Genomic DNA, 27,426 nt, shown 5'->3' with positions numbered 1-27,426 from the left:
ATATTTTCTAATTCTAGGGTGGTATACCTTGTCAAAAATCACTATGAGACTTATTCCCCTTGAACGGTACTGACCAAAATTATGGGGTCTGGCTCAAAGACTATGTATGGCTGAAAGTCTCTAAAAATAATACGTTGGACTGTTGTGAGTTTAAGCTGCTTTATCCCTGCCCTTCAACCTGGAGAAACCACTTTAAGTGGAACTGAAGTCAAATACATCAATTTAGACTTGAGTAAGACGTGCAATTTGACCAATTTCAAAAGTTCTTATGTACTGGGAAGTGCCTGAAATCTACACATAAATCACGGTGGAAACAGATTTCACATGGGTAGTTTATTCCCAATACAAGAAAACCATGTCAGTATCACACTTAGCACAGCAAGCTACGGTGGGCAAGAGCCCATCTACCCAACCAATCCTGAAAGAGTGGTGCTTGCTTCTTTCTGTGGTGCTTGCTTCTTTCCGATACAGTGTCAGAAGAGAACATCTTCTGCATCAAACCGGATATCTGATCAAGCATCTGTAATCTATAACCTTATCCTCACTACTGTACATCTTACAGACCCAGGCACTCTTAATAACAAAGAAACTAAACAATCACAGTTTAAACAGAACTTTCAAATAGTTAAATAGTTCAGATTCTGTAGTCAGTCCTTCAAAGTAATGTTTCTAAATCACAAATGAAATATTTACAGCCACTTTTTGATCTCGTCAAATACATCTTCTTAAAAAATAATGCTTGAAATGACTGAAAACAAACCTTTTCTTTCGCCTTATCACTGGCTGTTGCCAAACTTAAAAGCTCATTGTGATCCCTTCACTGCTTGAGCCGTGTTAAACCATTAGGTGCACAAAAACAGGAAGTCTTAACTGTCTGCAAAGGGTTACAGTTCTGGTCTTGGGAGAGATGACCAGAGATGACCATGCCTCTCATTGACTTAGTAGACATAACCTATGAACGTCATCATACATACTGTCATGTCCTACAGATGATGCTTTTTGGTCTCATTTTGTCCCTTTAATTCTTGTAACTAGTTTCCAAATCACCACAGCTCAATTTCACATCTTCATCCACTCTTTTATAAGCTGATCAAGATGTGAACTTCAGGTTATTATACCATGAACAGAACTTGCAGCAAAGAAGAAATAGGAATGTCTGGATGAACTGGAAATATTTTATATGAAAACATCATGAGTAAAATGAAAAAAAAAAAAAAGTATGTAAAATAATTATACATGTCATCAAGAATACTTGCAAAGGGCAACCTGAGGTCTGTGAAGAACATCAGAAGCACCGTGACGCCAGCCTAAGCAGAGCGTATAGATGAGATCAGCTCTTTAATCAGCTCTCCAACCCCCTGTAGGCTGGTTAGTGCACTGGTCTGTGATGCAAATGCAGGGGGGGGGGGGCAAATGATAAAATGAACACAAAAACCACGGGGGATAGAGGAATTGTGAAACTGAGGGATAACGAGTAAGGAAAGAGAGGGGGAGAGAGAGAGAGAGAAAGAGAGAGCGAGAGAGAACAGGTGACAAAAAGGTAGTCAGAGTGCCAACAGGGGCCGACGGAGGCCCTTGGGGGTGTCTGACAGACGCCTCCCTCCCTTCAGGTGCCGTCAATCCTGCTTGGGGCCCCCTAAGGCTCGGAGGCGCTCCAGCAGGGGAGGATGAGAGTAGTGCCACATGGAGAAGAGCCAGTCAGCCACGGGGAAGCCCAGGTTGTCCTTGTTGAGCTTGATGAGAGCCGAGTAGAGCTCAGAGGCACGGTTCATCCCCTTGGCGAAGGCGTCCGCCTGGAACTCGAACCGGCGGCTCAACACCGTCAAGCAGAACGACAAGAGCTAACCGGATGACACGCACAAGGGAGGAATCACAAACACAACAGAAATAAGCTCCTAATCCCACAATAGCATCTTAGCTAGCAGTATTTGCATGTTAGTACACCCTCAATTTATATACCACAGTGAGCACATAACAATCTTGTGTCTTATTCTTTCAATTGTTGAAAGACCACATTTCACTGCATCACAGTTTACCTCATTATACGGGGAGAATATGAACTGGAAAATGATCATGAGACCAATTAGGGTGGGCTGGCTGTCATGGAAACCAAAGGCAAGGAAGAGCTCTTTCTGACCAATCAGAAGTGCAAACAGAGAAAAGCATAGGAAGGAATTCATCTGTAAAAAAAAAGATATAAGATAATAAACATCTTAAATTGTATAATTATTATGAACATGGTAACTATTGAACACATCATCAAAACCCACCTGGCTAATGAGTATATTCTTCACAGTGTGACCCAGCTTCCAGTGTCCAAGCTCATGTCCAAGAACTGCAAGAACTTCAGAGTTGCTACAACCTTGCTTCTTGTTCTGGATTAAGACAGACAGAAAAGACAGTTATCAACTGGTGTTCAACAATACCCACTGATATGACCAAAAGTTAATGTCCTTAATGAATCTTGAAAAAATAAAATCCATAGTAAGCCAGATTTGATAGGAGATAAGAATTGACCTCTAACCTTTGGTTTGGCATTGGTCTCCTCTGGCACAGAATTATCCTTTCCTTGATCAGTGTCTCCTTCACCACCTTGATTGAGGGGAGAGTAATCCTCTAGAAGTGTATCGAACAGTACAATGCGCTTATTTTTGAAGAAACCATAGAAATAAGCGTTGCTGTGGGAGGAACGCTTGGAGCCTGAAAGGGCAAAGAAAAAGTAGAGTTTAAATATAAAACCAGGAAATTTGTATTTGTCATAGATTTTTGTCATAGAAATTTGTAAGTCATAGATATATGTCTTTAAAGACTAAGAGAGGCCAAAGAAATACATGTTTTAATTAACATACACTTAGATATGCTGATATTCATCATAAAGGCTTTCACTGAAGTTTATAACTGTACCTTCTACAACATAAACTTTAGTCAGAGGGAAGCTGATGGACTTGGCCATGCTTTCAATCTCCTCTTTCAGTTCTCCCTCTGGGAGAGGAGTAAACTTATCAAACAGGGGGGCAATGTAGTCAGCATAGATGGTTACCAGCACCTGAATGCAGGATAGGTGGGGGAAACAATAAAGGAAGCATGAGGACAACAGTAAAAACAAAAGAAACAAAGATGAACAAAATGAGGTAATTATATGAGATTCACTTATTTTAAATAGCAAACAGCTGAGCTAAACACATATGTAGCTCACAACTTTACTGAGATTCCAAAGAATGCAATTAGCTTCAATGCTAACATAACAATGCTGTAGCTCAGTATTGACTACTCATTCAAGTAAAAATGAACTATAAGTGAAAGTCATGATTCCAAAAAACAGAAGATAGATAATTTGACCAATCCAACTGAGGCAAGGCCTTCATTCTAACATTTTCTATACACCAAAATGTAAGACTTTTTTAAAAAAACTGACCAGAGACACAACCAAGGTGAAAAGCCAGGCATAGATGAAAAAGTAATCCCCTCCCATCTTAATGATGTGAAGTAATAGCGAGGTGACTGGAAGTAAGATACACTGGGTCACCAGAAACTTCTTCAGGGCATCCTTCAAGAAGAAACCAACGGTCTAGGGAAATGAGATGTGAATATTTTTAAGGACATAAATGTTGTCAAAATTAGTAAAATAGTTTATTATAAGATTCAGGTATTGAAAAGAAACAGAAAAATAATTCACAGTGGGTTCACTTGAAACGTAATGGGACATTTAGAAACAGATATACTGTTAACATTATATCCTTTTAATGTAATAAATAGAATACAACACTTCCTAACCTGCTGGTTAAAGCCATGCTTCTCCTCAATAACAAAAGTATTGTAGAGACTCCAGGGAAGGCCTGTGAAGGCACTGAAAAGGGTTGCTAGCATTAAGAAGACCAAGGACTGGGAAATCTGAAGAGAATGTGACATAAGGTAATCAGACAAATAGTCTATAATATGATAAAAAAAGCAACTGCAAAGTAATACATGGGTTTATAGAACAAACCAAACCACCACTCATTTACAGTATATTAAATATGACTACAGTCATTATTACCTACATGAGAGGCAATGATAACAGAAGAGAATTTGAAGGTTTTACACATTATTCCTGAAAATCATTTTGAGATATTATTGAGGCAGAAATTACTACCGGTATATGGCTTTCTGATTAAGGCAAGCATCAATGCTGAGAAGACAGGCAAAGGCTTACCTCATATTCTGCACCCAGGCCAAAGTGTGCAATCACAGATCCAGAAATATTCCAGAGGAAGGGAATTCCACCAAGCACAAGAATCATCTACACACACACACACACAAAGGTGTACTGGTGAGAAACAAACTGTGATGGTAATCATTCTTAATAATAATTTAAAAAAGTGATCCACAAACAGTCATCCTGACAACTTTTCCTGATGCATTCAAACTACCAGAAACACCAGGGAGTCCAGCTTTTGGTATACTCACCGTACCCTCAGCCTCTGAATAGAGCCCTGACCAGAAACCGAAATTGCTTTTATCCAGTTGATACAGACGGGACTTCTCAAAGGTTTCTGCATCCATGATCTTCCCCAACTCATGGGGTACGTGCGTTGTTGTCCGGTACATCCTCCGCTACAGCGAGCAGAGACAGGCACGATTAAAACGGATATAAGACCATACCTTATGCACTTTAATCGTCGTAACGTTAATCAATCACAATGTTAGGTGACATCTCCTGCAGGGTAGCAAACTATGCAGGAGGAAAGACAAAACACATGGACTGATCAGATGCCGTGCCCTTCAGTTAGACAGACATGACACAAACGTGTGTGAGGGAAAAAAATATGAAGGTTAAGTTACCCAAGAAGTTAACTTTAGCCATCAAAAGTGACGTTAGGTTGCAGAGTAACTTAGAGTAACAAAAACCTATCGGCTAACGTGCAGCTATTTTGACATCTCTCAGCAATTACACTTACTTGTCTGAAGGCAAGATAAGCCTCCCATAGATAGACTGCCCATGAGAACAACAATACGGCATAAAATATTTTACTCTCTACTGATAGCTCCATTATTGTTTGCAGCATTGTTGAGATCATAGCTAGCTAGCTGGGTGCTAGCTTGCTGTCTGATCAAGGTAATAGGTTTCGCTGAGCGTCCCGCTGCAAAAGTGACTCCTGCTCTTTATCAAACCGACAATATGTTTAGATTCATTAAGATAAAGTTTACGGTTGTGTTTTTAAGTTCACCAATATGCTCACGAGTTGCGATATAAGGTAACAGAACCACAATGACAACTCATGCTCATGAACTTCCTGCTACCATAGACAGCTATCCACATTTGTGCAGCTGTAAAATGTCACCCCCTACAAAACACGTACGAGCTACCATCGTCTATCGACAGTTCCTAGTCCTTTTTGTAAACAAAATTATTCTGCAAAAATAAGTTAACATAAACTACGATTTAGTAGGCTATTTAGTACATTTAGTTCGTTTCTCTATCAAATGCAATTACTGTCCTACTGTAACAAGTCTGACAGCACTAGCATTTAAAGCAAAAACAGAGCAACATAAATGATTATTTTTATAATGTCATAAAAAATAACTGTAAAAGAAACGACGGAAATTACAGCAGACAAAAATTACAAAACAACAACAACAACAAAAAAAACAGTGCAAGTGCAGGTTTATGTCTCATTTCTGCAGCATGTCCAAAAAGTCTACTGCATTCCTGCAAATAACAGCAAGGAATTCTCCCAAAGCTTCAGTTTTTTTTTTTTTTTTGTAAGTGATTGAGCCATAACTTCACAGCATTTGACCATAAAGCCTGCCAACAAATAAAATTAAATAGGCCCACGTAAAATCACATTACCCCTTACAAAAATAACAGTACTAGGCCTACAGCAAGTGTCAAAACTGCAGTTTTGGAGGAATTATTTGCAGTTCTTATAATGCGATATTTGGACATTGCACAGTAGGCTTACTGTCTTTTAATGCAATATTTTGGACATTAAATATTATTGTAGGCTCTAGGCTACTGCACTGTATGCCTACTTAAAAAAAACTGAAATATAACTGCAATGTAGGCCTGCTATAAAAAAAGGAAGAAGTAGCCTAGGCTATAACTGCAATTCTATTTTGTAATGGACAGCCTATGTTTGTGCAATTGTGGTTTGTAGCCTAATATCATTAAGATGTATTAGGCTAATTCATGAAGGGTTCAGTCTAGGCTACATCATCATCATCATTTTTCTTATTATTATACTGTAGGCTATGCAACCATGGACCATGTTTGAGTCGCAAAACGTGAAGTTTCTCTCCTTACACGGTCAACTGCTACATGCTATCTCGACTCTCGACTGATGCTGACTGTTTTTGCGGTTATAATCACACTTGTGTGTGTGTCGTTTCTATAGTTACATACAACATTACAAACCATGGATGACGCTACAACCACCGAAGAGGTAGGCTATTTGCAGTCTTTGTTTTCTATTTTCTCCCATATCTTACCACTGCAGATCAATGTGGTATTGTGCTCATCAAACATGGTATTCTACATTTGTGTCCTCAGACCGGCTTTGTGGTGGATGACATCACTACAGTAGTTAAAGAAGTAGGTATCACCAGAGAGGGTTGACTGTTTGATGCTCAAGGTTCCATTTGTTGGGAAGGTCGGCCTTTTGTAGTGCCCCTACTTCCTGGAATAATCTTCAATGTAACAGGCTACTCTACTTTCCTATAATCAATTCAGATCTGTGTAATCACAAACCTTCCTATGTCAAATTGTAGTAAATGTTATTTTATTATTAATATTTGATGTATTTTTATTTTCCCCTTCCTCCTCTATAATGTTATGTATGTTATCTTATTAGTTATTTTATTTAGTTTTATTTACCATAACTATTATAGGGCCTAGCCTACTAATATCTCTTGTTATTTCATTGTTAGGCTACGCTATAATCTCGGTTTCACTGAAAATGACTAGGAATGAACCTCCGAGAATAAAGGTTGAATGAATGAAAAAAAAAAAAAAAAACAGAATCAAGGATCTTTGGTATCACATTTGTAGAATGTCAAAAAGATTCTATTCAGAATATGAAAATTGTATGGGCTGGATTAAATTCAGCCTGGCTTCCCATCTATAAAAACTACAGACCAAAAATTGATAGGCCTACTAGCTAATGGACAACATACAAGGATAAACATTTCTAAACCATTGGGCTAAATCCCAGCTGAATTTTGAGTGATTCTGTTGGATGCATCTTGCTACAGACTACAGTAACCAGATGTTTGTGCTAAGCATGCACCATTCCTTACAGGACCAAAATCACTGTGTGCACTGATGTCTTTGCTTATTTGACATCAGGTTGTGGAGACTACCATGGGGAACAGTACCTACCAGCAAAGTCGCGTTAATCAGTGGACCTCCAGTGTGGTGGAGTCAAGTCTGAGTCAACTCACCAAACTAGGGAAATCTTTCAAATACATAGGTTTGTTACCATTTTGCTTTTAGCGGTCAGGAGACAAAGTGATCCATAAGATACACAACAAATTGCCTCTTTACTTAAAATAAATAAATGTTTGTTCTGAGTTAGTTCTGGCAAAAATGGTAGGCCTACACGCATGCATACTTGGAAATTGTTTTAGTTCTTATAGATTGTGTTAACAGATATATCCTACAAAACAACTCTATTGTCCCCTTTGCATAGTGACATGCATCATACTGCAGAAAAACGGGGCTGGTCTTCATACAGCAAGTTCTTGTTTCTGGGACAATTCCACTGATGGTAAGTAGGCCTGCTGCTGAAGTACCTAAAATGTTGTCCTTAGTCATGAATTAGTACAAAGCTTGCAACAATCACAGTGAAGGTTTAAATCTGTATTTTGTTAATAAGCAATGTAACAATGTGTTCATTTAGTAAACAACAACATAATTCTCTTTTCACGCGTGTTCCCTAGGAAGCTGTACTGTGAGATGGGAGAACAAAACCATGTACTGCATTGTTAGTGTCTATGGGCTGGCTGTTTAGATGGAAACAATCTGGGCTGTGAACATACACAGTGATGACGTTACTGTTAAGTTAACACCTTATCCTTACTGACAAAATATTTTGACCCAAGTCTATTTTAAAAATAAAACACTTTTGTAATCGAAACTTTGTACGTCTTGATAGATATAGAGAAGGCGACTGTTTTCTAGGAAAAGGTAAACAATGGCAGGCTGTCACTGACCTTTTGGAGCCCCAAAATATGAAAATTCTATCTGTATGAGACCATTTTCTAAAATGCACATCATCAAGATCATCTTATGTGTGTGTTCAGGAGAATTATCTCTTGCCCACAAATCACAATGTAACCATGGCTCAAGTTTGGTGCTCAATAACATGCAAATAATTTAACAACTCTAACACAGTTTGAGGGTAAATAAGCATAGGATGAGGACAATTTCACAGAATTGTTTATTTTGAATACTGAAATATACAAAAATCAACCACTTCCCCAGACATAATTTACAGAGATATGAGAAAGTCCTCATCTACACTTTGGACTACTAACATATATATGTATATTTTTATTTATATAAAAAAATCAGTAATGCATTACCTCCATGCATACTGTATTCTGAAATGAATACCTATCATCCACTCCAAGTGTGATAAAACCTCAAATATCCATTCAAGGGTGGATCAATATGCAGTAAACATCCAACATTTTTTGACAAACAGCCATGTGTGAAAAACAGAGCGCAAGAACACCATATTGTACTACACACCAGCACTGTGTAGAGCTTTATGGAGCCTGGCTGTTGCTTGCATTTTGAAGCATAATGTAAGGATTGAAAACATTCATTGAAAACACAAGAGATGTTGAAACCATCTTTTAAAATTATTGTTTAAGAACTCGGTTGTGGTTATACCACTCAAGATGGCATATACTGTAGGGTTTTTAAAATGCCAAGTTCGGTTATCCGGCAGTATAAGTCCAAGTCTAAATGCTGTATACATCACTCAGATTAGATATATGCTTTCCTTTTGGGCAGTCTTTATTATAATTCTTTTTTCCATACACACATCTCAAAGTAATTAAGGTACATCCAAGTGATAGTTTGGCAACTAACTTGAACCAAAATATTACATTTGCAAAAAATATGAATGCTCCTTACTATGAAAGGTGAAGAGTTTCAAAATGTTTTAAACTAACCAGAAAATTCATTTATTTATTATTAGATGACAAGAGGTCGACCTAGGACAATTTTGATCTTTCTAGAACCACAACAGGTCTGAGGTACTGCAGCTGCTTGATTGCCTGATCATCACCACAACCTGTCAGAGCACGGTCCAAGATGTAGTGCAGGTTTTCCACAGAGTGAAATTCACTGGCTGAGAGTAAGGGCTTCAGTGGTGACGCCCTCCCCAGTCTGCTGCGGGTGATCCTAAATCCCATCTGACTGTTCTCTTTAACAGAGTAGTTCCGGCGACAACACTCACGCCGTTTAAATGGCTCAGGCAGGACTGGCTCAATGTCCTCTTTTTCCCTACTTTCCTGAATGAACTTCAGGAAAGAGGATTCAAACCCCATTGGCTTGTATGTCGCCAAATCAAAAGTGTTCTGGGCAGGGCTTAGAGTTGAGAAATCTTTTGAGTTGAGGGAGGGAGACAGAGGTTGTGCAGACTCAGTGAGCTCATTTTTTCTTTTGAGAGGCTGTCGTGGTGGAGTTATAGGCACAGTTACAGTAGGTGCAGGTGTAGCAGGGAATCTCGTTGATTTGCCACTGTCATTGCCTGATGAGTCAAACCCTTCATCAACACTGATTCTGAGAGAAGGTGGTGGAGAAAGGTCTACCAGAGTGGCCTGGACTGGAGGAGGGTTCGGAGATTGTGGTTGGCTGATCTCTTGACTATGGCTGCTTTGAACCTCGGGCAGCGCCTCAGTGTGTCCCGGAGTTTCTCCATACAGCAAGTTATCTGCATCAAGTATACTACTGTCAGATGGTGGCTTTTCTGACAATACAACTATGTCCCGCTCCTCCATTTGAGCCGTTTTGATGGAGTGAAGGCTCATGGGAAGAGGTGGACCTCCTGGATTGTCAGGCTCCGCTTGATATTCCATTTTAAGAACTCCACTGGGTGACCTTACTATGTCAGGACAAACCAATGCCGATTTCTTTTGTATGATCTCCTCTAGTTGTTCAGAATTTAGGACGAGTTTATCCTTCTTCAGGTTGATCCGAAAATCTGACATTTTGTGGACTCTTCTGTAATGACGGCGCATGCTACCTAAAAGTGTGACAACTGTATTACAGTCCTGCACCATGCAGGGAAAGGCTACAGGCAAGCAGCGATCTTGGCACATTTGCAAAGCTTCCTCGTGACTGCGGAAGACTAGCGGTCGTCTACTTAGAGAGGATTGTGTTGGACTCTTCTCCTTTTTCACGTTTTCATTTATTGATTCTTCCACACTCTCCTCGGTACTTTCTTCAGACTGAATGACTTCTTGGGGCTTTGGGCAGAATCTCAAGGAATGCCGCAGAGGTAGCTTAGGGGAATGTGTTATCAATTTCTTTTGGCATCCACTGGTTGGCTTGTCTTTTTTGTTAGCATTCTGAAGTACTACAACAGACTCATAATATTCATAGTGCCTGTAGAACACATGTCTCCTGTAGTTTGAGTTTTGGGAGAAAACTCGAGTGCACCCCTCAAAATTACAACGCACTAATGGGGTTGGTGATTTCTGGGCAGTCTGGCTCAGAGAATTTTGGTCGCAATGTTCATTATTTGTGTGACGCAACAAGCTGCTATTTAGGTGATAACTAGCATTGCAGTTGGCATATGTGCACTTAAACCGTGGGATGGGCTCCTCTGACACAGGTTCTCTTCTTTGTAATGTGCTGAGAGGCCTTGACGTGTGCAAAACCCTTGAGGGTACCTTTCTGTGCACCCGTCGATTATGCCTATACAGACTTGCTGCGTGATGGAAATGCTTCCCACATCCATTGTACTTGCAAAAGAAGAGATTTGGTCCAGCTGGCTCCTTTTTCACACAAGCATTTTGATTCACATTTTGTTCCCCTTCCAGACTCAGCTGTGACCGCTTATAATGGTGTACAATCTGCAGGTGCCGCACCAGGCCAGTCTGGTTGGTGAATGCAGAGTTGCAGTCTTTATGCACACAGTGAAAGGGCTTATGGTAGTTTGTCAGGATGTAGCAGAGGTTGTTTTTCGCTACTAGACGCCGGCTGCCTCTTCCCTCTTTTGTGACCCCATCCTCACAATGATTGTGTTGCAAAGCTGGCAGATCTTTACACTTACGGCTCTTCTGCTCTGGTGCCTGATCATTTTCACACTCAAGCTTTGTTAACGCTAACCCTTTTCGTCTTTGTGATCGAGATCGCCACACAGGCACATCAGTTGTCTTGTCTTCTTCTACCGAGTCTTTTTTAGAGTTCAGCTTGAGACTAACTTTGGATTTTGGCGAGTCTTGGACTTTGCTTTCATCTCTTTTCTTTACAGAGCAGCTCATTTGATCAACCACTGCCTCACTTATATTGTGCATCTGCATATAATGACTCCTTAACTCTTTCTTCTCTCTATAGCCCTTGGGGCAGAGGTGGCACTTGAATGGCTTGAACTTGAACTCGGCTTTAAATTTCTCCAACCCTTTCACCTCTTCGTCTGAGATGTTGTGCTTGGTCTGGTAATGACGCTTTAAAGCCTGGCTAGTAACACTTTGATAACTACAGCCTTTAATATCACACGTATAAGGCTTTGTTGTGGGTTGGATGAGGAAGCTGCTCATCTTGCATGTCTCAGGTTGAGTCTCGGCAGGAATGCCATCATTTGATTTGTTTTTCAGTTGCTGCTTCTTTGTTTCAACAGGCGGGCCTGGTTTTGATTCTGACTTTTCAGAGGTTAATTTGGAAGAGGAGTTGGCAGGTGGAGATGATGAGGGTGTGACCAGTGTATCTGATTCTGGATGAACTGGATCGCATAAACCTTTTCTGGAAAAAGGGCAATGTAGGCTAAGCTTGCTAAGGCTTAGCAAGATATCGGTCAAAGAGTCTTTTGGGGCAGAATTTGTTGAAGATGTAGTGATGGGATCAGTATGCATTTGAGTGCTTGGGATACCTGTTTCATGGCTAGGCAGTGGGCTTACTGATAATCTCACATCCTGACCACCTGTATCTGTCTTGATGTCGGTCTTTAAGCCCTTGTCCTTGTTCACTTTCTTGCATCCCTTTTTTTCTATCTTCACCTGTTCTGGGTGTGCACATTTAAGGTGCCTCTGAATGTCCTTAGTTTTAGAGAAAGTTTTGCGGCACTTCTCAAAACCGCAGGTGAATTTTTCCCCATCGAAACAAACAGCCACATTTGTCAGAGAGCCCTTAAAATCCTTGCAGTCCACATTCTGACATGGGGACGAGGAACAAGCTGTTGTTGTTGTTGTGGTTGTTGTTGTGTCTTTCTGTAAAGCATTGATGACTTCTGCTGCATTTGAGTTGCAAGGCATTTTGGGGGTGGTGTCTTCCTCTAAAATAGCATCCACAAGTTTACGCTGTCGCTCTCTTTGAGCCTCAAAATCATCCTCAGTGAATGTGATACCATGTGTAACTAAGTGCTTCAAAAACTCTTTGCGTGAGTAGAAGAACTTCTTACATCTCGGACTGGTGCAGTGGTAAGCAGCATTACGGAAGTGCTGGGCTTCATGGTGGTAAAGCTGTCCAAGATCAGAAAAGGAGATGCTGCATCCTTTAAGCTCACACTGGTACCCAAGCCGGACAGCATGGCTGTGCTTGTGCTCAACAAGTTTATTGATGGCATTGAATCGAGCTCCACATCCGGTGACTATACACATGTAAGGCTGATCACCAAAATGGACTCGTCTATGCTTACGGTGGTGGTAGGCAGTCATGAAGTGCTTGCGGCAGAAACTGCACTTTTCCCGTTTGTCTTTCATTTCTAAATAGTGTTTTATATTAGGGTCACGGTCGCCATCTTTGTGGTCTTTCAAGTGCATACTCAGGTACTTTACAAGCTTGAAGTTCTTTGAGCAGTTAGTTGCAGGGCAGGTATATACCTCACGGTCCTGGAATGCAAAGTGAGTGCTGATGTAGTCAAAAGTGATGTAATCCTGATCTGCCTGTTTTCTGGGCACAGCTGCAGCTTGCTCCAAAATGTGATCCAGCACATCAGGATCATGTGTAGACTCATAGTACATTCTTATAGATGGGTCTAATGCAATCTCACCAGGTTCCAAGTCATCAACTTCATCCTCATCCATTTCCTTTTCCAAGTCCACCTTCTTTTTCACTTTCTTCTTCTTCTGAGGATTACGCCCACGGGCTGGCATTTGTGAGTGTGTGCTGATATGGGGAGAAAACTCTTGCTTTCCTTGGAACTTTTGAAGACACACAGGGCAGGTGAAGACCCCATTCTCTTCATGTTTTTTGGAATGATGGAGGAATCTGGCCTCAATTACCTCTTTTTTGCATATCAAACAACAGAATTTATATTTCTGCCACCGCAGGCTCCTCTCGGACATGACTATCTTCTTTGAAGGTGATCTCAGACCCTCTTTTGATTTGAAGTCATCTTCATTTTGGTCATCATCTTCATGGCCAGTGCTGCTGATCCTTGACTCACAGTTCTTCACATTTTCTCTTTTCAATTTCTCTATTTCACTTTTATCTCCTTGATCTCTCTCCTCCTCCTTCTCTTTAAAGTCCTTTGCTGCAAGAAGAGGATCCACCTCTTGTGTCGTTTCCTCCTCCTCCTCTTTCTCCGGTTGAAGACCCAGTAGCCTGTTGCAGTGGTGTTTAAGAGTTTTCCAGTCCCAGAACTCCGGATCAAAAGGCCAAATTGCTTTGAGAGCAAGAAGCAGCTCACAGCGCAGTGAGTTTGGAATTATGCCATTCTCCTCGTCATACTTCTGATCAGGCTGTTGGTAGAGCTCCTCAAGTGTTGTAAAGGAGTCAAGAGTGGGCTTTAGTAAAAACTCTGTCAGCTGGCAAGCCCTGAGTACTTCCAGATCTTCTGACAGGAGACATGCCACAGTCTTGCACACAGCAGTCCTTGTGTCGTTGTCTTCCTGACTTGGGAGTTGAAGCGCTTTGACACAAAGTTCAACTGAAACTCGCAATCCAAGCTGTAAAGCCTGCAAAAAGAACACAAAAGACAACCATAAAGTTTTAGCAATACTTGAAATGTGAAAGTCTGTATAGAAAATGGGGTCCTTAAACACACCTCAGTCTGGACGACCTGAATAAGGAAGAGCAGATGGTAGGCTGTTTTGGCAATGGCACCAAATTGCAGGGAACGCTCCAGAAATGATTCCAATGAAGGATCTGTTCTTCTTTGTAGTTTACTCCACAAAAGCGTAAGTTCCCTGCATTTGAAAGATACAAGAACATTGATAGATGCCAAAAATGGAAACGTTTAAAAACTGCCTACTTCATAATGCCATGCCATCACAATATTTTTTTTCACTTTTGAGACTCACCAAGAACAGTAAAGGCTCTCTTCCTGCAGTTGCCACGTAAGGTAGGTGGTGCACAGAATGTGGGCAGAATTTTCATCACCCTCTGTCTCCATATTACAAATAATATCGAGTACATCTTTGCCATCAAGTCTAGAAATCTGTTGTGTTAAAATTCAAAGGGACTTTGATTAGAACAAAGAGAATTGCATGACTATTACATTACACACACACACACACTTCACAATTTCAGGTGAAAACAAGAAACATACTGTACCTCTAAAACTGCCTCATCATTGGGAAGCATTTTGCAAAGCTGGGACACGAAGGTTTGCCGGAAACCGGTGTAATTAGGAAGAAGTATGCAATTTGCACAGGCTTTCATCAGGATCATGGCCTTATCCAATTCTCCAAGTTTCTCTAGATGTTTGATTCTCATTTCCATGAAGCCGTCTCCTTCTAAGGCAATGAAGGCACAGACTGTAACAAAAAAAAGGAAAAGTGAATGACAAAATAATGGTCATGTATGTTTCATGTCTGCATAACTGACCTGTGTCAAATTAATACTTACGCTCTTCAGGATCTGTTGGTTGACCAGTAAGCAAGTCAATTAGGATTGGCAGGTTCCATGGGCCACCTGCTTGTGTGATCTGGAGAAGAGCCTGCAAGTCTGTGCTACCATACTGCAGCAAGGAATCATGAGCCACCTAAGTACACAAACAAAATCTGAACTTAAACAGAAGCTGGTTGTGATACCACTACTAGGACAATATATATATATTATATATTCTGCTGCCTTGGACAAGTTGGCATGTACATTAGTCATGGTTCCTATGTGCAAGGAAAAGACCCTATTCCTGAAAAGAAGCTCAATAGTTATAGGAACTGCGGTCAGAGGAACTCAATAATCCCCAGTTCCATCCTGTCCGAATGTGCAAAAAAAGTAGTTCTAGGAACTGCAAAAAGTCCGTACAGTGCAAAAGGTTCTTTTTTTGAGAAGCTGGGGGAAATATGTTCACACCACTGATGACAATTTTTAACATGGATTCGCATAATGTACTTTAGTCTGTTTGACTATCCTATGTGGAGATATGAATCTCTCCCCATTCATTTAGAGAGGCCCCTGATCTCAGAAGCTTTGCCAAGATGGTTGCAGAGTAGAGAATTTTGCCAATATGGACTTTAGTTTAGTACACACCTGAACAGAGTGGTGGAATTGCATCCATGTATTATAAGGGACATCACTTACAGGAACAGACAACAGCAGCTCAAAGCAACTCCTGTGAGCATAACATCAAACAAAAGGAAAATTTGATCATAAAGATGCTACCATTGCAGCTGCACAAGCTTTATGAGAAAAGAAGGTACTGAGTTAACTCACAATGCAAGTCGCTTCAACACAAGGGCCACACTGTCTGACTCGGAGGTCAGATGTGGTCTTGCAGCAGCAAAACAATTGATGGACAGACAGTAAACCTCCAACAGTGGCAATCCGTGCTCTACTGAGTTCCTGCTCCCAGCGTAATGCATCAGCACCTGAACACAAACAGAAAGTAAAAGGTTTAAAGATGCCCTCCATTGATGAAACCATTTAGTTCCTGAAAGATACATATTCACATAAGGGGTGTAAAGGTACACGTATTGGTACCGAACCGTTTAGGTTCATGACGTTAGGTTCAATACAGTGTACCGAATGTACCAAATCCAGTCTTTAACAGTAATTAGCAGTAGGATTTTTTGCCTGCGGACTATGTTTCAAATTTTAGTTCGCACACATACAGTATAAGTGGCGGACTATATGTCAGTTTAGTCAATTAACTAACACCTTTTCAAAATACTATTACCGTTATGCATCATTATGCATTAGTGAATTTTAGGTTAGCAGTGCCTACAGGCTTGCTGTAACGAAAATTGACTGAACTGAACCAACACTGAGGTATACACTGAACCAGGGTAGGAATTTCACGGCGGCCACGACGGCCATGGCCGTCGTTGCCCCTTGCGTTGGCCGTGATGCCCCTTTGAAAATCAGAGGTTTACAGGCCACTGTGGCCTTGGTGCCCCCTTCTTTCAATATTCTGGTTTGCGTCCGACTAAAAGCGTATTTTATTAGCATATGGCCTGTCAAAATAATCTTAGCATTCACAGCGCAAATTAATTTAGTCTTTTACGCAGTGGAGAAAGTGACAGCGCACAGCAATAAAGAAAGTGCGTCCAAATTCACCCATTCTTCTCAGTTGAACTACTCATGAAGTAGCCAACTCATCATAGACATCACAAGTATCACATCACATGAAAGAGCTTTTTCTCAGCTTTTGAAGAATGTTAGCCGTTTGGTAAACAGTTCGCGACACAAATAAATACTATGATTAAATTGAATCATCATATTCTAAATCAAATCAAATGTTTATTTGTCACATACATTATACAGGTAGCCTATAAATGCAGTGAAATGCTTGTTCCACTGACTCCAAGGCTGTGCAAAGGAGATATATATATATATATATATATATATATATATATATATATATATATATATATATATATATATATATATATATATATATATATATATATATATATATAAATAAAAGGGAGAAGAATAAAGAAAGTCCAAAGTGGAAAGTGGTGGAATACTTCACAAACCCTTTGTTCAACACATGGCAAACCATATATCAAAATAAACAGCAGACCTTACCGAACACGGAGGTTTAAAGCAGTCCCCTGTACAGTTAGCCGTTCCAGAGTAATCCAGTTTTGAATTTGCAGCAAATTTCGACATGCATGTCTCCAAATTTGGGCTTTAAGTTTTACAATGTGTTTAATTTTTTCTATGTGATTTCATAACAGGCCAAATCTATCTATAAAGCAAGAAGCGTCTGTGTGTGTGTCTGTGTGTCCGGATGTCTGTGTGTCTGTGGCACGCATATCTCGCTGACCGTTTGTCAGACTGATTTCAAACTTGGCAGGTGTCTTGCTATGGGCATGAGTATGTGCAGTGCCAAATTTGAATAAGAAATGCAAAAGATATCGTTAAATATATCGGTAAAAGAAGCACTTTTGCCGCTAGCCACTCCTCCTCCCACACACCACTGTACTTTAAGCTACCAGTGAGGATAGAAGCAGGGCTTTGGCAGAACTGGATCAGTGTAGGTTACACGGGTAAAAACTTAACATGTCTGACCTCAACAATAAAGAACTCTGCGGATTTTGCAACAACTCGCCAACACACACAGGTATGCAGTGGCTCTTCAAAATAACGTAAAAAATGATGCGCAATAAACGCTTCGAATAGCCCTGGCTACTTTGGACTGTCTTTAGACTTTGAATAAGCAAACGACAATTCCAACTGCAAGGTCTTCAATTGAAACGAGCGATAATGGTCCCGAATTAAAGAACGTCTCAGAATGCCACAAATGCAAAGCATAACCAGCGACAAGCAATGAGTGGCAGACAGAGTGTGATGTCGCTTATATAAATAGCCCAGGCTACTTTGGACTGTCTTTAGACTTCGAATAAGCAAACGACAATTCCAACTGCAAGGTCCTAAATTGAAACGAGCAATAATGGTCCCGAATTAAAGAACGTCTCAGAATGCCACACATGCAAAGCATAACCAGCGACAAGCAACAAGTGGCAGACAGAGTGTGATGTCACTTATAGGCCACCAGAGACTTTTTTTGAGTCACACCATTGCATATTTCATACCATTCCACAAAATGGTTTGTTTTCTCCATCATCAAGTTATTCAATAGGCTAAGAATATAGCCTTGACTCAAAACAGCTGTTAGGATTATGACATTTTGATTTGTAAAAAATGTCACATGCAGCCATGCTTAAATTTTGCTCACTTCACATTTATTACATTATTATATTATCTGTAGGCCTATTCATTATTGAATGCTTACCTGGAATTATGTTTTTCCCTATCCTATTTTTAAAGCAGGCCTACCTGCAGGCATGTAATTGGGCTGCAGGAATATCATGTTTAAACGGGCACTGCACTAGTACAAAATAAATGTTAAATATAGCCTAGATATCTGTAAATATTAGATGATCAGATGATTTACAGTTCTATGTAATGTCATGTTTCATGTTTTTGTAATGTTTCATACAGTGATGCAGGTCTACTGCTGTGAATAGGCTAAATGCAACATTGATCATTTTTATAGCCTACTACTGTTAACTTTGGCCTTGGTGCCCTGACATGTGGCCTTTGTGCCCCCCACCAAATATGTCCAACGGAAATGGTGAAATTCCAAGCCTAATTAATTTTTCCCATGAAAATAATCCCTGACGGCTTGTACACACCTGTACTCAGTCTGCCTTATCTCCGATGTGGGGAGCTAATCGCCCCTGCCAGAGGCGCCGCTAGGGTTGTATTCCATAGTACGCACCATACGACACGTCAGTGTCAGCATCACTGCTAAGAACAGTACGCCTACATCTTTTAACGTTACAGTTAAACGCCTGAAAAATATTAAGCTGCTGCTGTTGTTTTCTTTTCATGACTGATTGATGATTATCCTATGAATGAATGGAAAGTTGTGTTTTTAAGCGCCAGAATGGACCTATCCAAAGCCACGCCCGAAAACCGCCACAGGTCAATCGTTATCATGTCATGACAATGCTACGTTTTCATATATATAGTCTATGGTTTCCATGCACACCATATTCCGGTTTTATTTGGAATAATGCCAATATTCAGATTGCACATGAGTCAATAAATATAGGCTAGTTGTCACACACGTTTTTTTTTTATTGTTGTAGGCTAATATTGAATGATTTCACAAATAAAGCCGTGAAAAAATTGTACACAGTGCGTACAGGATTACGCCTGCCGGCGCCACTGGCCCCTGCCCATCTAAACTAGTGCACTGCCCACCTAAACCAGAAATACTTAGCCATGGTGTTTACTGCTTAATTCACTCGTAACACAAATACACCTTTTGGACATTAAAGGTTTTAAAAGGTTTAAAAGTGTATTTTTGTTGCACACACGGCGCTTCCAGTCATGTTTTTATTTTTGTTGTTCCACAGCACAAGCAGCATTTATGCAGCAGCAGAACTTACATATTTATCATATCAGTGTAACTAGAAGGGCACTCAAGAGATAAGCTGGCTGGGCAGAACAGATAGGGAGCAAAGGGAGAAACAGAAAGGATTTGCTATTGTAACTTTAAACCTGGAAGGAATAAAAACGGTATCTGTCAAAGGCTCCTCTTTGGGCCTACTGTAGACTACATACAGCATCCAACAAGGTAAATCCGAGAATCCAGAACGTCTGAAAAATCTGAGTATACGTATCGACAGAGTACAAAAACAAGCTAGACATGTCATCGACAGCAGACTTTTGGTAGCAGCTTGGGCATTTGTATAGGTCACGTTCACCATATGCTTTGTCAGATCTAGCAATGACTCACTTTAGTTACTTTACTTTAAGCATTTCTGGCTGTAACTGTGTTAACTGTATGGCTTACAGTTCAGTTAGACTCAGTTTAAATACATTTTCAATTAATATTTGTTCACTGTGGCTAGACCAAGGCCAGTCAATAACTCGAATCAGACAACAGCATAAATTGTCCTTAAATCCTACTAAAGTCTCCTACCTAGTACAAGTCAGTTTCAGTGTAAAGCTACTAACGATTAGGGGTGTGCCTTTTACACACCTGGAAAAGATGTTAGGGAAGACGCTCACATGAAGCTGAGTCTCCCCACAATTGTTCCAGCTTCTCCCCTCTGGAAGACACTGCCCCGCCCCCCCCACCATTTCTTTTCTCCTTTAATATTATTGAGCTCCCTTTTTATACCTTTTTTTAACAATTACAACCAACATTTTTGTGTGCCAATTTAAGTATGCGCAGCTATTTATCTATCTAAATAAGACCAAAATTGTCAGGGCTTAAAATTCATTTTCCCCCCTTAGGTTATTCATGTAGGGGGGATTCACACAATTTGGGGGAGAAGGGGGGTTCGATTCTGATACCAAGTCAAGAATTGCAATTTCGATACTTCAATACTTTTTTAAAAATGTGTTTGATTTTGGGGCCCCCACCACCCTGACGTCATCAGTAATATATACTGTAGTGGGATCATTCACAACAGTGGACATCCTAGATTCTGCTTGACTCTCTCCACACAATGTTAAATTCATATAGAGTGTATTTAGTTAATAATGTATTTTAATGTATAGCATTTTACTAGTAATTACTAGTAGCTAAACATATTTAGTAATTTGAATGCTTCATATCGACGTTTAAACTATAACACTTAGGCATATCTTTAATGTAGTGTGTAGGTCTAATTGAGTGCACATTGGTGATGAGCATAGATATATATACTGTCACTATATATCTATGGGTGATGAGTAGGTGTAATTGAGTGCCTGTCACTTTAAGAAATATGTGAGAGTAATTAGCCTCCCTTCAGCCTGACGTTTTTTAGGCTAGTCGCTAGTGAATAAAAGTTGTGCATAGTGCATAAGGATATGTGGATGCAATTTGTTATGTTTTCTATGTCATTAGATAAAATAAATGTTAAAAAAACTAACAAGTCGAAGACAATCTTCCTGGGATCAAGTGTTGACGTGACCTAAGCTAGCAGGATAGTTACCAAGGAGCTCTTTCCAGATGTAAAAGTTTGCCATGGTTGCGTAGCCTATTTGCGTAAGCGCAAAGTGGTTCTCTCTCTCTCCGTGTGTGTGTGTGTGTGTGTCTGCGTCTGGTCAATAGCACCGCATTCACGCTACTTCATGATTATATTAACGTCATCAGACAGGCTGTAAAAGTGTATGCGGGAATTTCTCGCATTATGATGGCTAGAGTTGCGGGATTTGAACAAATTATGCGCAATACCCGCAATGAAATCTAAGCCCTGATTGTCTTTACAACAAATGCTTTGTCTCTTTGATGAATTCCATTACAGGTGTTCCTCAGAGTAATGTAAAGTTCCTTTGAGTAAATAACTATCCCAACATCATCAGAATGCCATACAATAACAGTGATGAACAAGGACAACTTCACAATTGGATCATTAAAATCTTGCTTCTGGCCCCAATAATATGACAATTCATTATACTCAACAAAATAAATAACTGCTCTACCATTCGCTCTCATCACATTTTCACTTGTGCTCCAATAGAAGTGAATTTGACATTTCAAAACAGAATATGGGTCAAGAAGGTTCTGTCAAATAAGCCCTTTAACTTGATTGTTTTTGGGAAAGCCCACTCCTATGTCAGCTTTCTCAGGGAATACCTCCTCCACAGCCTTACCTATGAGCCTCTCCATCTGTCTGTGTGCCCCTGATTGGACTCCTGAGACTCCTCACAAAGCACTCCCCAAGCTTCGCAGCACACCCAGTTGCTCTCCATTTGACTACCGCTGGCAAAATACATCCACATTTACACACACCATGTCAGGTGTGATACCCTAGTGTGCGATCATTACAGGAAGGAAACAGAGGAGGAAAAGGGGAACTCTAAATTTATCCTGCTACAACCTGTCATGCCTAAATTATGATATAGCCTAGTGGGACAGGTATTAGCCCTTGGGATCATCCCTCACATTATTATTAATGTTCAATAATGCCCAGTGAAAGGCAAAATATGTCACTTTAGAGACTCAAACACAGCCTTTTAGTTGCTTCTGCAATGTTGAAATTGAGCAACTGATATTCTGTTTCACACCAATAGAAGCAGAGGAATAATTTTATTACATTTTATTCTGTAGAAAAGGAGATGCTAAAAGAGTTGCTAAAAAGTGATCTCTGTTTCAAACCCTGGCTCCTTCCAGATGCATCTTTTCAATGTATGCAATGAGAATGCAGAGCACACTAAAGAAGAACGTTCCTTCTATTTATTGAAGAAACCGGCAACTCTCTGGAAGAATGAATGATATGAAGAATAGAATATGTTGCACGATTTATGAAAGTACGATGTATTGCGGCATCAGATGCAAGTCAAATTTGTCGTTTTTTATGTCTCATTCCATCAAACTACAGACCCGCTACCCGATCTGGCAAACTTACATAGTGCGGTTATAGCCGATAGAGGGCCGCAAAGCGAATGCAGAAGTGCTGTTCACCCTGTTACAAGTTGATGAACCACTGCAATGATTTTGGAAACATTATCTTAAGGTACAAAAAACTCTTTGGTGTTGCTTTAATACAATTTTCACTTAATAAATTCTCAATCACAATTCTCTGCATTTTCTAGTTTTGAGTTGATGGCCAAAGCTTCTATAACAGCAACGTAACCCAAGTTGAGTGCTTGCTTGCCTTATCCAGATAATTACTGACAGTATGCTGTGGCCCTCAAACTCATTCATTTTCTAGGGACCAAAGAAACAATCAGATCAATGTTCACATGGTCAAAATATGGGAGTCCAATCCTTTCACCACAGGTGGAGAGAGCACACAGAAAAATACTAGTCGTTTTTACACCGAGATAGCGCAAAATTCATGGGAAGAGGAGACGTCTTTATGCCGCATTGTGTGTCTAAAAACAAGGCGAAATATTGCCAGCCTGGTACTTCGTACCGCGAGTGTTTACATACTAAATAGCGAAATGAAGCGTGACATGCAACATTGGGCGGGACATACTGCATATGGGAACTAACTATGCATGATTTTCTGAACTGGGGATTTTACCATCACTAATTTTACCTTATAACTTTTGACAACTGAAAATAAAATGTGATACAATGAACAGAAAGCCTCTTCAATGTGCTTAATCGCCATGTAGGCTAGACTGTAAATCAAATTAATGTATGAAAATAAAGTTGTGCGTCATGTTATTGAAGGAGAATAACATTGCTATTCCCTGAAGATGAGTCAGATGTAGGCTACAGTTAAGTTATGTTGGCCATTCATCTACAAATGCTTTTCTTATGGACACCAGAAACTGCATATTACACTATGACTGTTTGTAAGGGTAAAGACTGTCGCAAGTTTTGGGCAAGGTCCATAAGCAATAGCCTCAGCTACAAGAAAGTGTTTCTGGAGAGAACGTTGAATTTAGTCAGACCTATGTGATAGTAGAATATGGCCAAGCGCTCTCTATCTATAACTAGCTCATATCGAGAAGAATGCATGATGGAAATAACAGTGGACTAACTATGGATAACTGTGGATAACTTGTAGACCATAAAGGTAGGAGTTCATTGTCCTTACGTTTAGCTGTGTTTGCTTGTTTGGCTGCATAGCATGCTAGTTTGTTTGTTAAACAGTGAAATTAAATTAAGCTTGTTGTGTGGCTTACAGTAGTTATAATGTGATAATGTAAAAGCTTTCTAGGACAGATGCTCAATGAGTTCATGCTTTGTTTTATCGCTGGATTTTAGGATAGCCAATATGGCAACCCATTGCATTCCGACCTGCAGTCAACTCTAGCAGGCGTTAAATGACTGGAAGCTTTGTAGATTGAAAGATTGTTGTAATGTGCTGTCTCTGCTATTGCTGCTTTTGATCAGTCAGATTTGTGGTGGGTTGGACATATGTGGTGTCATCAAAACGCCCGCCCAGATTCCCCCATTCCGCCTTAACGCATTTACACTGGTGCCGGAATGAATCGTTTCGTCAAAATGTCTACCCTGCCTGGTGGTAAAATTGGCGAGACACTTCGTCCCACCTCGGTGTGTGTAAAAAGGAAAGCGTTCACGAATACATTCACAAGAAATTTGTCAATGTAAATGGGGCTACTGACACATAGGCTGCTGAATTGCAATATGCCATGCACTTCCTGGAAGGCTTTTTAGCAAGCACAATCATTTTTGATTGACCATCACCTGCATTGTTTTAGCGTACCTGTTTACACAGACCGGGTTGGGTGATACACCTAGTGAATGAGCATGTTAAAATGCTGAAGGATTTATGTGTGCGTCTAAGTTGAACTTAGAGTTGCACTGTTGGGTATTAACAAGATGTTTAGTGTCGGAGTGAACACGAAAGGAGCAGAATATAACAGAAGGTTGCTGACACTCCACTGGAAATAAATGTGCTGGCTGAAACAGCCTTCCATGGTATATAGTCCATAGGCCTACCAGTGCACACAAGCAAATGATGAACCTTTGAAGCTCAGTCTGAACTCAGTTCATTTCTGTACAGCAGACAAAACAGACAGTAGAGTACACATCATTGTACCATACAAGTAATTAATTCATTACAACAGGTTGGTAATGTTTTGTAAGAGCAAATCTCAGTGCAGTACTTTGGTCAAAGGATAAGTAGAAACATGTCTGCAGGCACAACTTATCAGGAAAGTGAAAGCGAATGCACAGTCTTATCTTTCTCTTTCAGACAAAAAAACGTAACTTCAAGTTGCAATCTACTCCTTTACACCACCAACTCAACATTTCTGAACAGCAAATCTCTGACTACTATACCTCTTGCAAATCTATGAAGCCAGACAGGCCTACTCCATTTGGTCATTTAACTTATTTTGCATACATTTTGCTTCATGTTTCACTCGCATGGTGAAGGCATTTGAATCAAGGCTTCTCCCAACATCTCAAGTTGCCTTTGGTTGTATTCTGAGAGGTTCCATTAGTAGTCCAAGGCAGAGGCGGACAGAGTACACAGCTTCATTACTTAAGTAAAAGTACAGATACCCTTTGCTAAATTTTACTCAAGTACAAGTAAAAGTACAACAGTCAGATGTCTACTTAAGTAAAAGTACTGAAGTACTTGTTTTTAAAAGTACTTGAGTATCAAGAGTACAAGAGTAGCCTACATTTTCGAAATATTGCATTACTACTGCCACAGTGCTTACATTTATGTACAGAAACGTCCTACGAGTTATGAAAAATGTTATGTTAATACCTTGGAGAATGTAAAATGAATTGGAACTAAAATCAAGTCATTTTCATCTTTTAACCATGTTGCCAGGGATGGGCAGTATTTCTAATACATGTATTTAAAATACGTATTTCAAATACAACATACTATTTTGTAATTGAAACACTTGAAGCGAAAACTATCATTAACTTGTTCAGAAATATGAAATAGTCTGGCGAGGTGGGGCCACAGGTTGGCACATTCCCGGGATGGACCTGCTGCGTCTTCATCCATTGTTTCGTCTCTTATCTAAATCTGACCATGGAATTGACTTTGGCGGAAAGCTGAAGGGGATTGCTGATAGGCTGTCCCAATCAGTGGCGCCTGCACAATCCAATCATGTTTGAGAGGGAAACAACAAAATGAGGGTTTCGGAGATTTTTCTTTTCCCCTTTTTTTTCGAAGTAGTAACGGGTACTCACAGTTATGGATAGAAATGTAGTGGAGTAAAGAGTACAGTATTTGCCTCTCAAATGTACTCATGAGTCATGATACTCGAGTAAAGTACAGATCCCTCAAAATTGTACTCAAGTAAATGTACTCCGTTACTGTCCGGCTCTGGTCCAAGGTGATGAATTTAGATTCTCGGAGATTGTTTTAAGTGGGAGTTTACAGTTGGCGTCACTTTCAAGTCGTCTGATCTCTGCTTTTAAGTATTCAGGGTAGCATTGGCATATTACATTTGAACAAACTTTAGCCTATGATAAGCATGACTCCAGTACTGACAAAATAGGCCTACATCTTCTCAGTACAGTAAGGCAGGTGCCTGTTGTGAAACCACCATAACCACAACCATAATTACAGCCTGCTCCATGTGATATAGTTTGCTGGCAGTGACAATAAAACCCTAATCCAAGCAAGTCCCCTTTATTTTCCAAATACTACGGATTTATGTCTCTAAAATACTCAAAATGTCACCACTCACTAAGTTACAATAAAGGAAGTGTGATTCTTCGTTACACGTACTGAAACACTTTCACCAGCGGTGAAGGGACAAAATGCATATGCAATCCTATCCATACCAAGATTTAATACAATAAAAGCTTAATTTCAGTACTTTTAATAGTTGAACTAAATTTCATGACTATGGCTAACTTGGACATCACAAGTCTAATGTAGGGACAGAATCCACATTTAAGTTCAGGGACTCATGCTTAAGTATCTTTATAGCGCTGTTATTATTTTGTCTATGTCGCTAGGCATGGAATTAGTTACATTCTCACGTTTGCATTTAAGCAAGATCACAGCTTGTGCATCGCCCCACCCCGAACCAAGCAGTTAGCCAGCCACTGAGTTAAGTTCTTAGCTAGATGTTACTTTGCTCTATCCATCCATGGCAAATAGGCTATGATCAACTGTCTGGTAAGCTTAACAATAACAACCATGTCAGGGGGGATATGAAATTGAAACTGCTGCAACACTAACTTCACTAGCTAAATGGCTAACAGTAGACTGATCGGGCAAAACTGGAGTCCCTTCTTCCATGGCCAACAACACTAGCAAACTAGCTTGTAAGCTAGCAGAGTAAAAAAAAAAAAAAAACAGAAGTCTATTTCTCTAACTGCCCGCACCGTGAAACTCTTCGAACATTTTGACACAATACATAACCCATAAATGGAATATCCACTTGTCATTGGAGTAGTACTGCCAAAAGCAGTCAAATCTTGGTATGTTAGGCTGTGTTAGGTAACATTCCCCCACTTCATGCTATTACGGCCCAAATGGGGGTACCCACCCCCAGAGCTAGCACCAGCCTCAACGTTACCCCAACTAGCTAGCATCTCCGCGAAAACATAGCTGGGGTCACATTCTGCTACAGTTTACAAAGCAGGTACCTGACAGAAGTTATTGCAGTACTCGGTGGACGAGTTTTCCGAAATATCTTTCTGACGAAGATCAAATTCGAGTCGCTGTAGAGTAGCTTGCAAACTATCCATAACTAGAAATGAGTCTTCGACCGTATGCAATAGCTGGTCGGCCCAGTCGGGCTCAGCTTCAACTGCACCGTCCGCCATCTTCACAGAAAGCTACAGCGCGTAGGCATTTACGGCGTCATGTGGCTGCAAAGAGTACTCCAGGTATGGAACTGAGGACACGACTACCACCAATCCTCTCAATGTGGTAATGACAGATTTGATATTTTCATTTTTGACTGGATGATGG

General features: G+C 40.2%; 3 protein-coding genes across 4 annotated transcripts; 1 reads left to right on the top strand and 2 right to left on the bottom strand.

Moving 5' to 3' along the window:
• Nucleotides 1-318: 318 nt before the first annotated feature.
• zmpste24 (zinc metallopeptidase, STE24 homolog) lies at nt 319-6,604 on the bottom strand. 2 transcript variants are annotated; one of them, XM_042072231.1, is made up of 10 exons: nt 6,469-6,604; nt 4,447-4,593; nt 4,193-4,279; nt 3,775-3,891; nt 3,416-3,568; nt 2,905-3,046; nt 2,525-2,700; nt 2,271-2,375; nt 2,037-2,180; nt 319-1,841 (listed from the first exon to the last, which is right to left on the bottom strand). In XM_042072231.1, exons 2-10 carry the CDS (start codon nt 4,585-4,587, stop codon nt 1,617-1,619), a joined length of 1,290 nt encoding a protein of 429 aa, XP_041928165.1. In that variant the 5' UTR covers nt 4,588-4,593; nt 6,469-6,604; the 3' UTR covers nt 319-1,616. The 2 variants fall into 2 exon arrangements, with proteins under 2 accessions (XP_041928165.1, XP_041928164.1); XM_042072230.1 differs by lacking the exon at nt 6,469-6,604 and adding an exon at nt 4,938-5,309.
• LOC121693077 (dynein light chain Tctex-type 1-like) lies at nt 6,351-8,114 on the top strand. Its single transcript, XM_042072248.1, has 5 exons — nt 6,351-6,422; nt 6,530-6,571; nt 7,325-7,448; nt 7,668-7,745; nt 7,918-8,114. The coding sequence occupies exons 1-5, from the start codon at nt 6,396-6,398 to the stop codon at nt 7,986-7,988; spliced, it is 342 nt and encodes a 113-aa protein (XP_041928182.1). The 5' UTR covers nt 6,351-6,395; the 3' UTR covers nt 7,989-8,114.
• A 284-nt stretch (nt 8,115-8,398) lies between these two features.
• Nucleotides 8,399-27,426, bottom strand: rlf (RLF zinc finger). The gene is made up of 8 exons (XM_042072222.1): nt 27,099-27,426; nt 15,812-15,966; nt 15,629-15,710; nt 15,002-15,137; nt 14,708-14,910; nt 14,455-14,591; nt 14,199-14,340; nt 8,399-14,109 (listed from the first exon to the last, which is right to left on the bottom strand). The coding sequence occupies exons 1-8, from the start codon at nt 27,276-27,278 to the stop codon at nt 9,202-9,204; spliced, it is 5,943 nt and encodes a 1,980-aa protein (XP_041928156.1). The 5' UTR covers nt 27,279-27,426; the 3' UTR covers nt 8,399-9,201.

This window comes from Alosa sapidissima, chromosome 19 (genome assembly GCF_018492685.1).
Source record: "Alosa sapidissima isolate fAloSap1 chromosome 19, fAloSap1.pri, whole genome shotgun sequence".
Classification (NCBI taxonomy): domain Eukaryota; kingdom Metazoa; phylum Chordata; class Actinopteri; order Clupeiformes; family Clupeidae; genus Alosa; species Alosa sapidissima.
Note: the sequence above shows the minus strand (reverse complement) of the source record. Positions and strands in the feature narration are given on the sequence as shown.

Coding starts and splice junctions, on each gene's coding strand:
- zmpste24 (XM_042072230.1), bottom strand. CDS start 5,057: ATGATCTCAACAATGCTGCAAACAATAATGGAGCTATCAGTAGAGAGT. Junction 4,280..4,446: donor ATTCAGAGGCTGAGGGTACG/GTGAGTATACCA, acceptor GTGTGTGTGTAG/ATGATTCTTGTGCTTGGTGG. Junction 2,376..2,524: donor AGACCAATGCCAAACCAAAG/GTTAGAGGTCAA, acceptor GTCTTAATCCAG/AACAAGAAGCAAGGTTGTAG.
- rlf (XM_042072222.1), bottom strand. CDS start 27,278: ATGGCGGACGGTGCAGTTGAAGCTGAGCCCGACTGGGCCGACCAGCTA. Junction 15,138..15,628: donor AATTCCACCACTCTGTTCAG/GTGTGTACTAAA, acceptor TTGTGTACTTAG/GTGGCTCATGATTCCTTGCT. Junction 14,911..15,001: donor ACCAACAGATCCTGAAGAGC/GTAAGTATTAAT, acceptor TTTTTGTTACAG/TCTGTGCCTTCATTGCCTTA.
- LOC121693077 (XM_042072248.1), top strand. CDS start 6,396: ATGGATGACGCTACAACCACCGAAGAG. Junction 6,423..6,529: donor ACGCTACAACCACCGAAGAG/GTAGGCTATTTG, acceptor TTGTGTCCTCAG/ACCGGCTTTGTGGTGGATGA. Junction 7,746..7,917: donor CTGGGACAATTCCACTGATG/GTAAGTAGGCCT, acceptor CGTGTTCCCTAG/GAAGCTGTACTGTGAGATGG.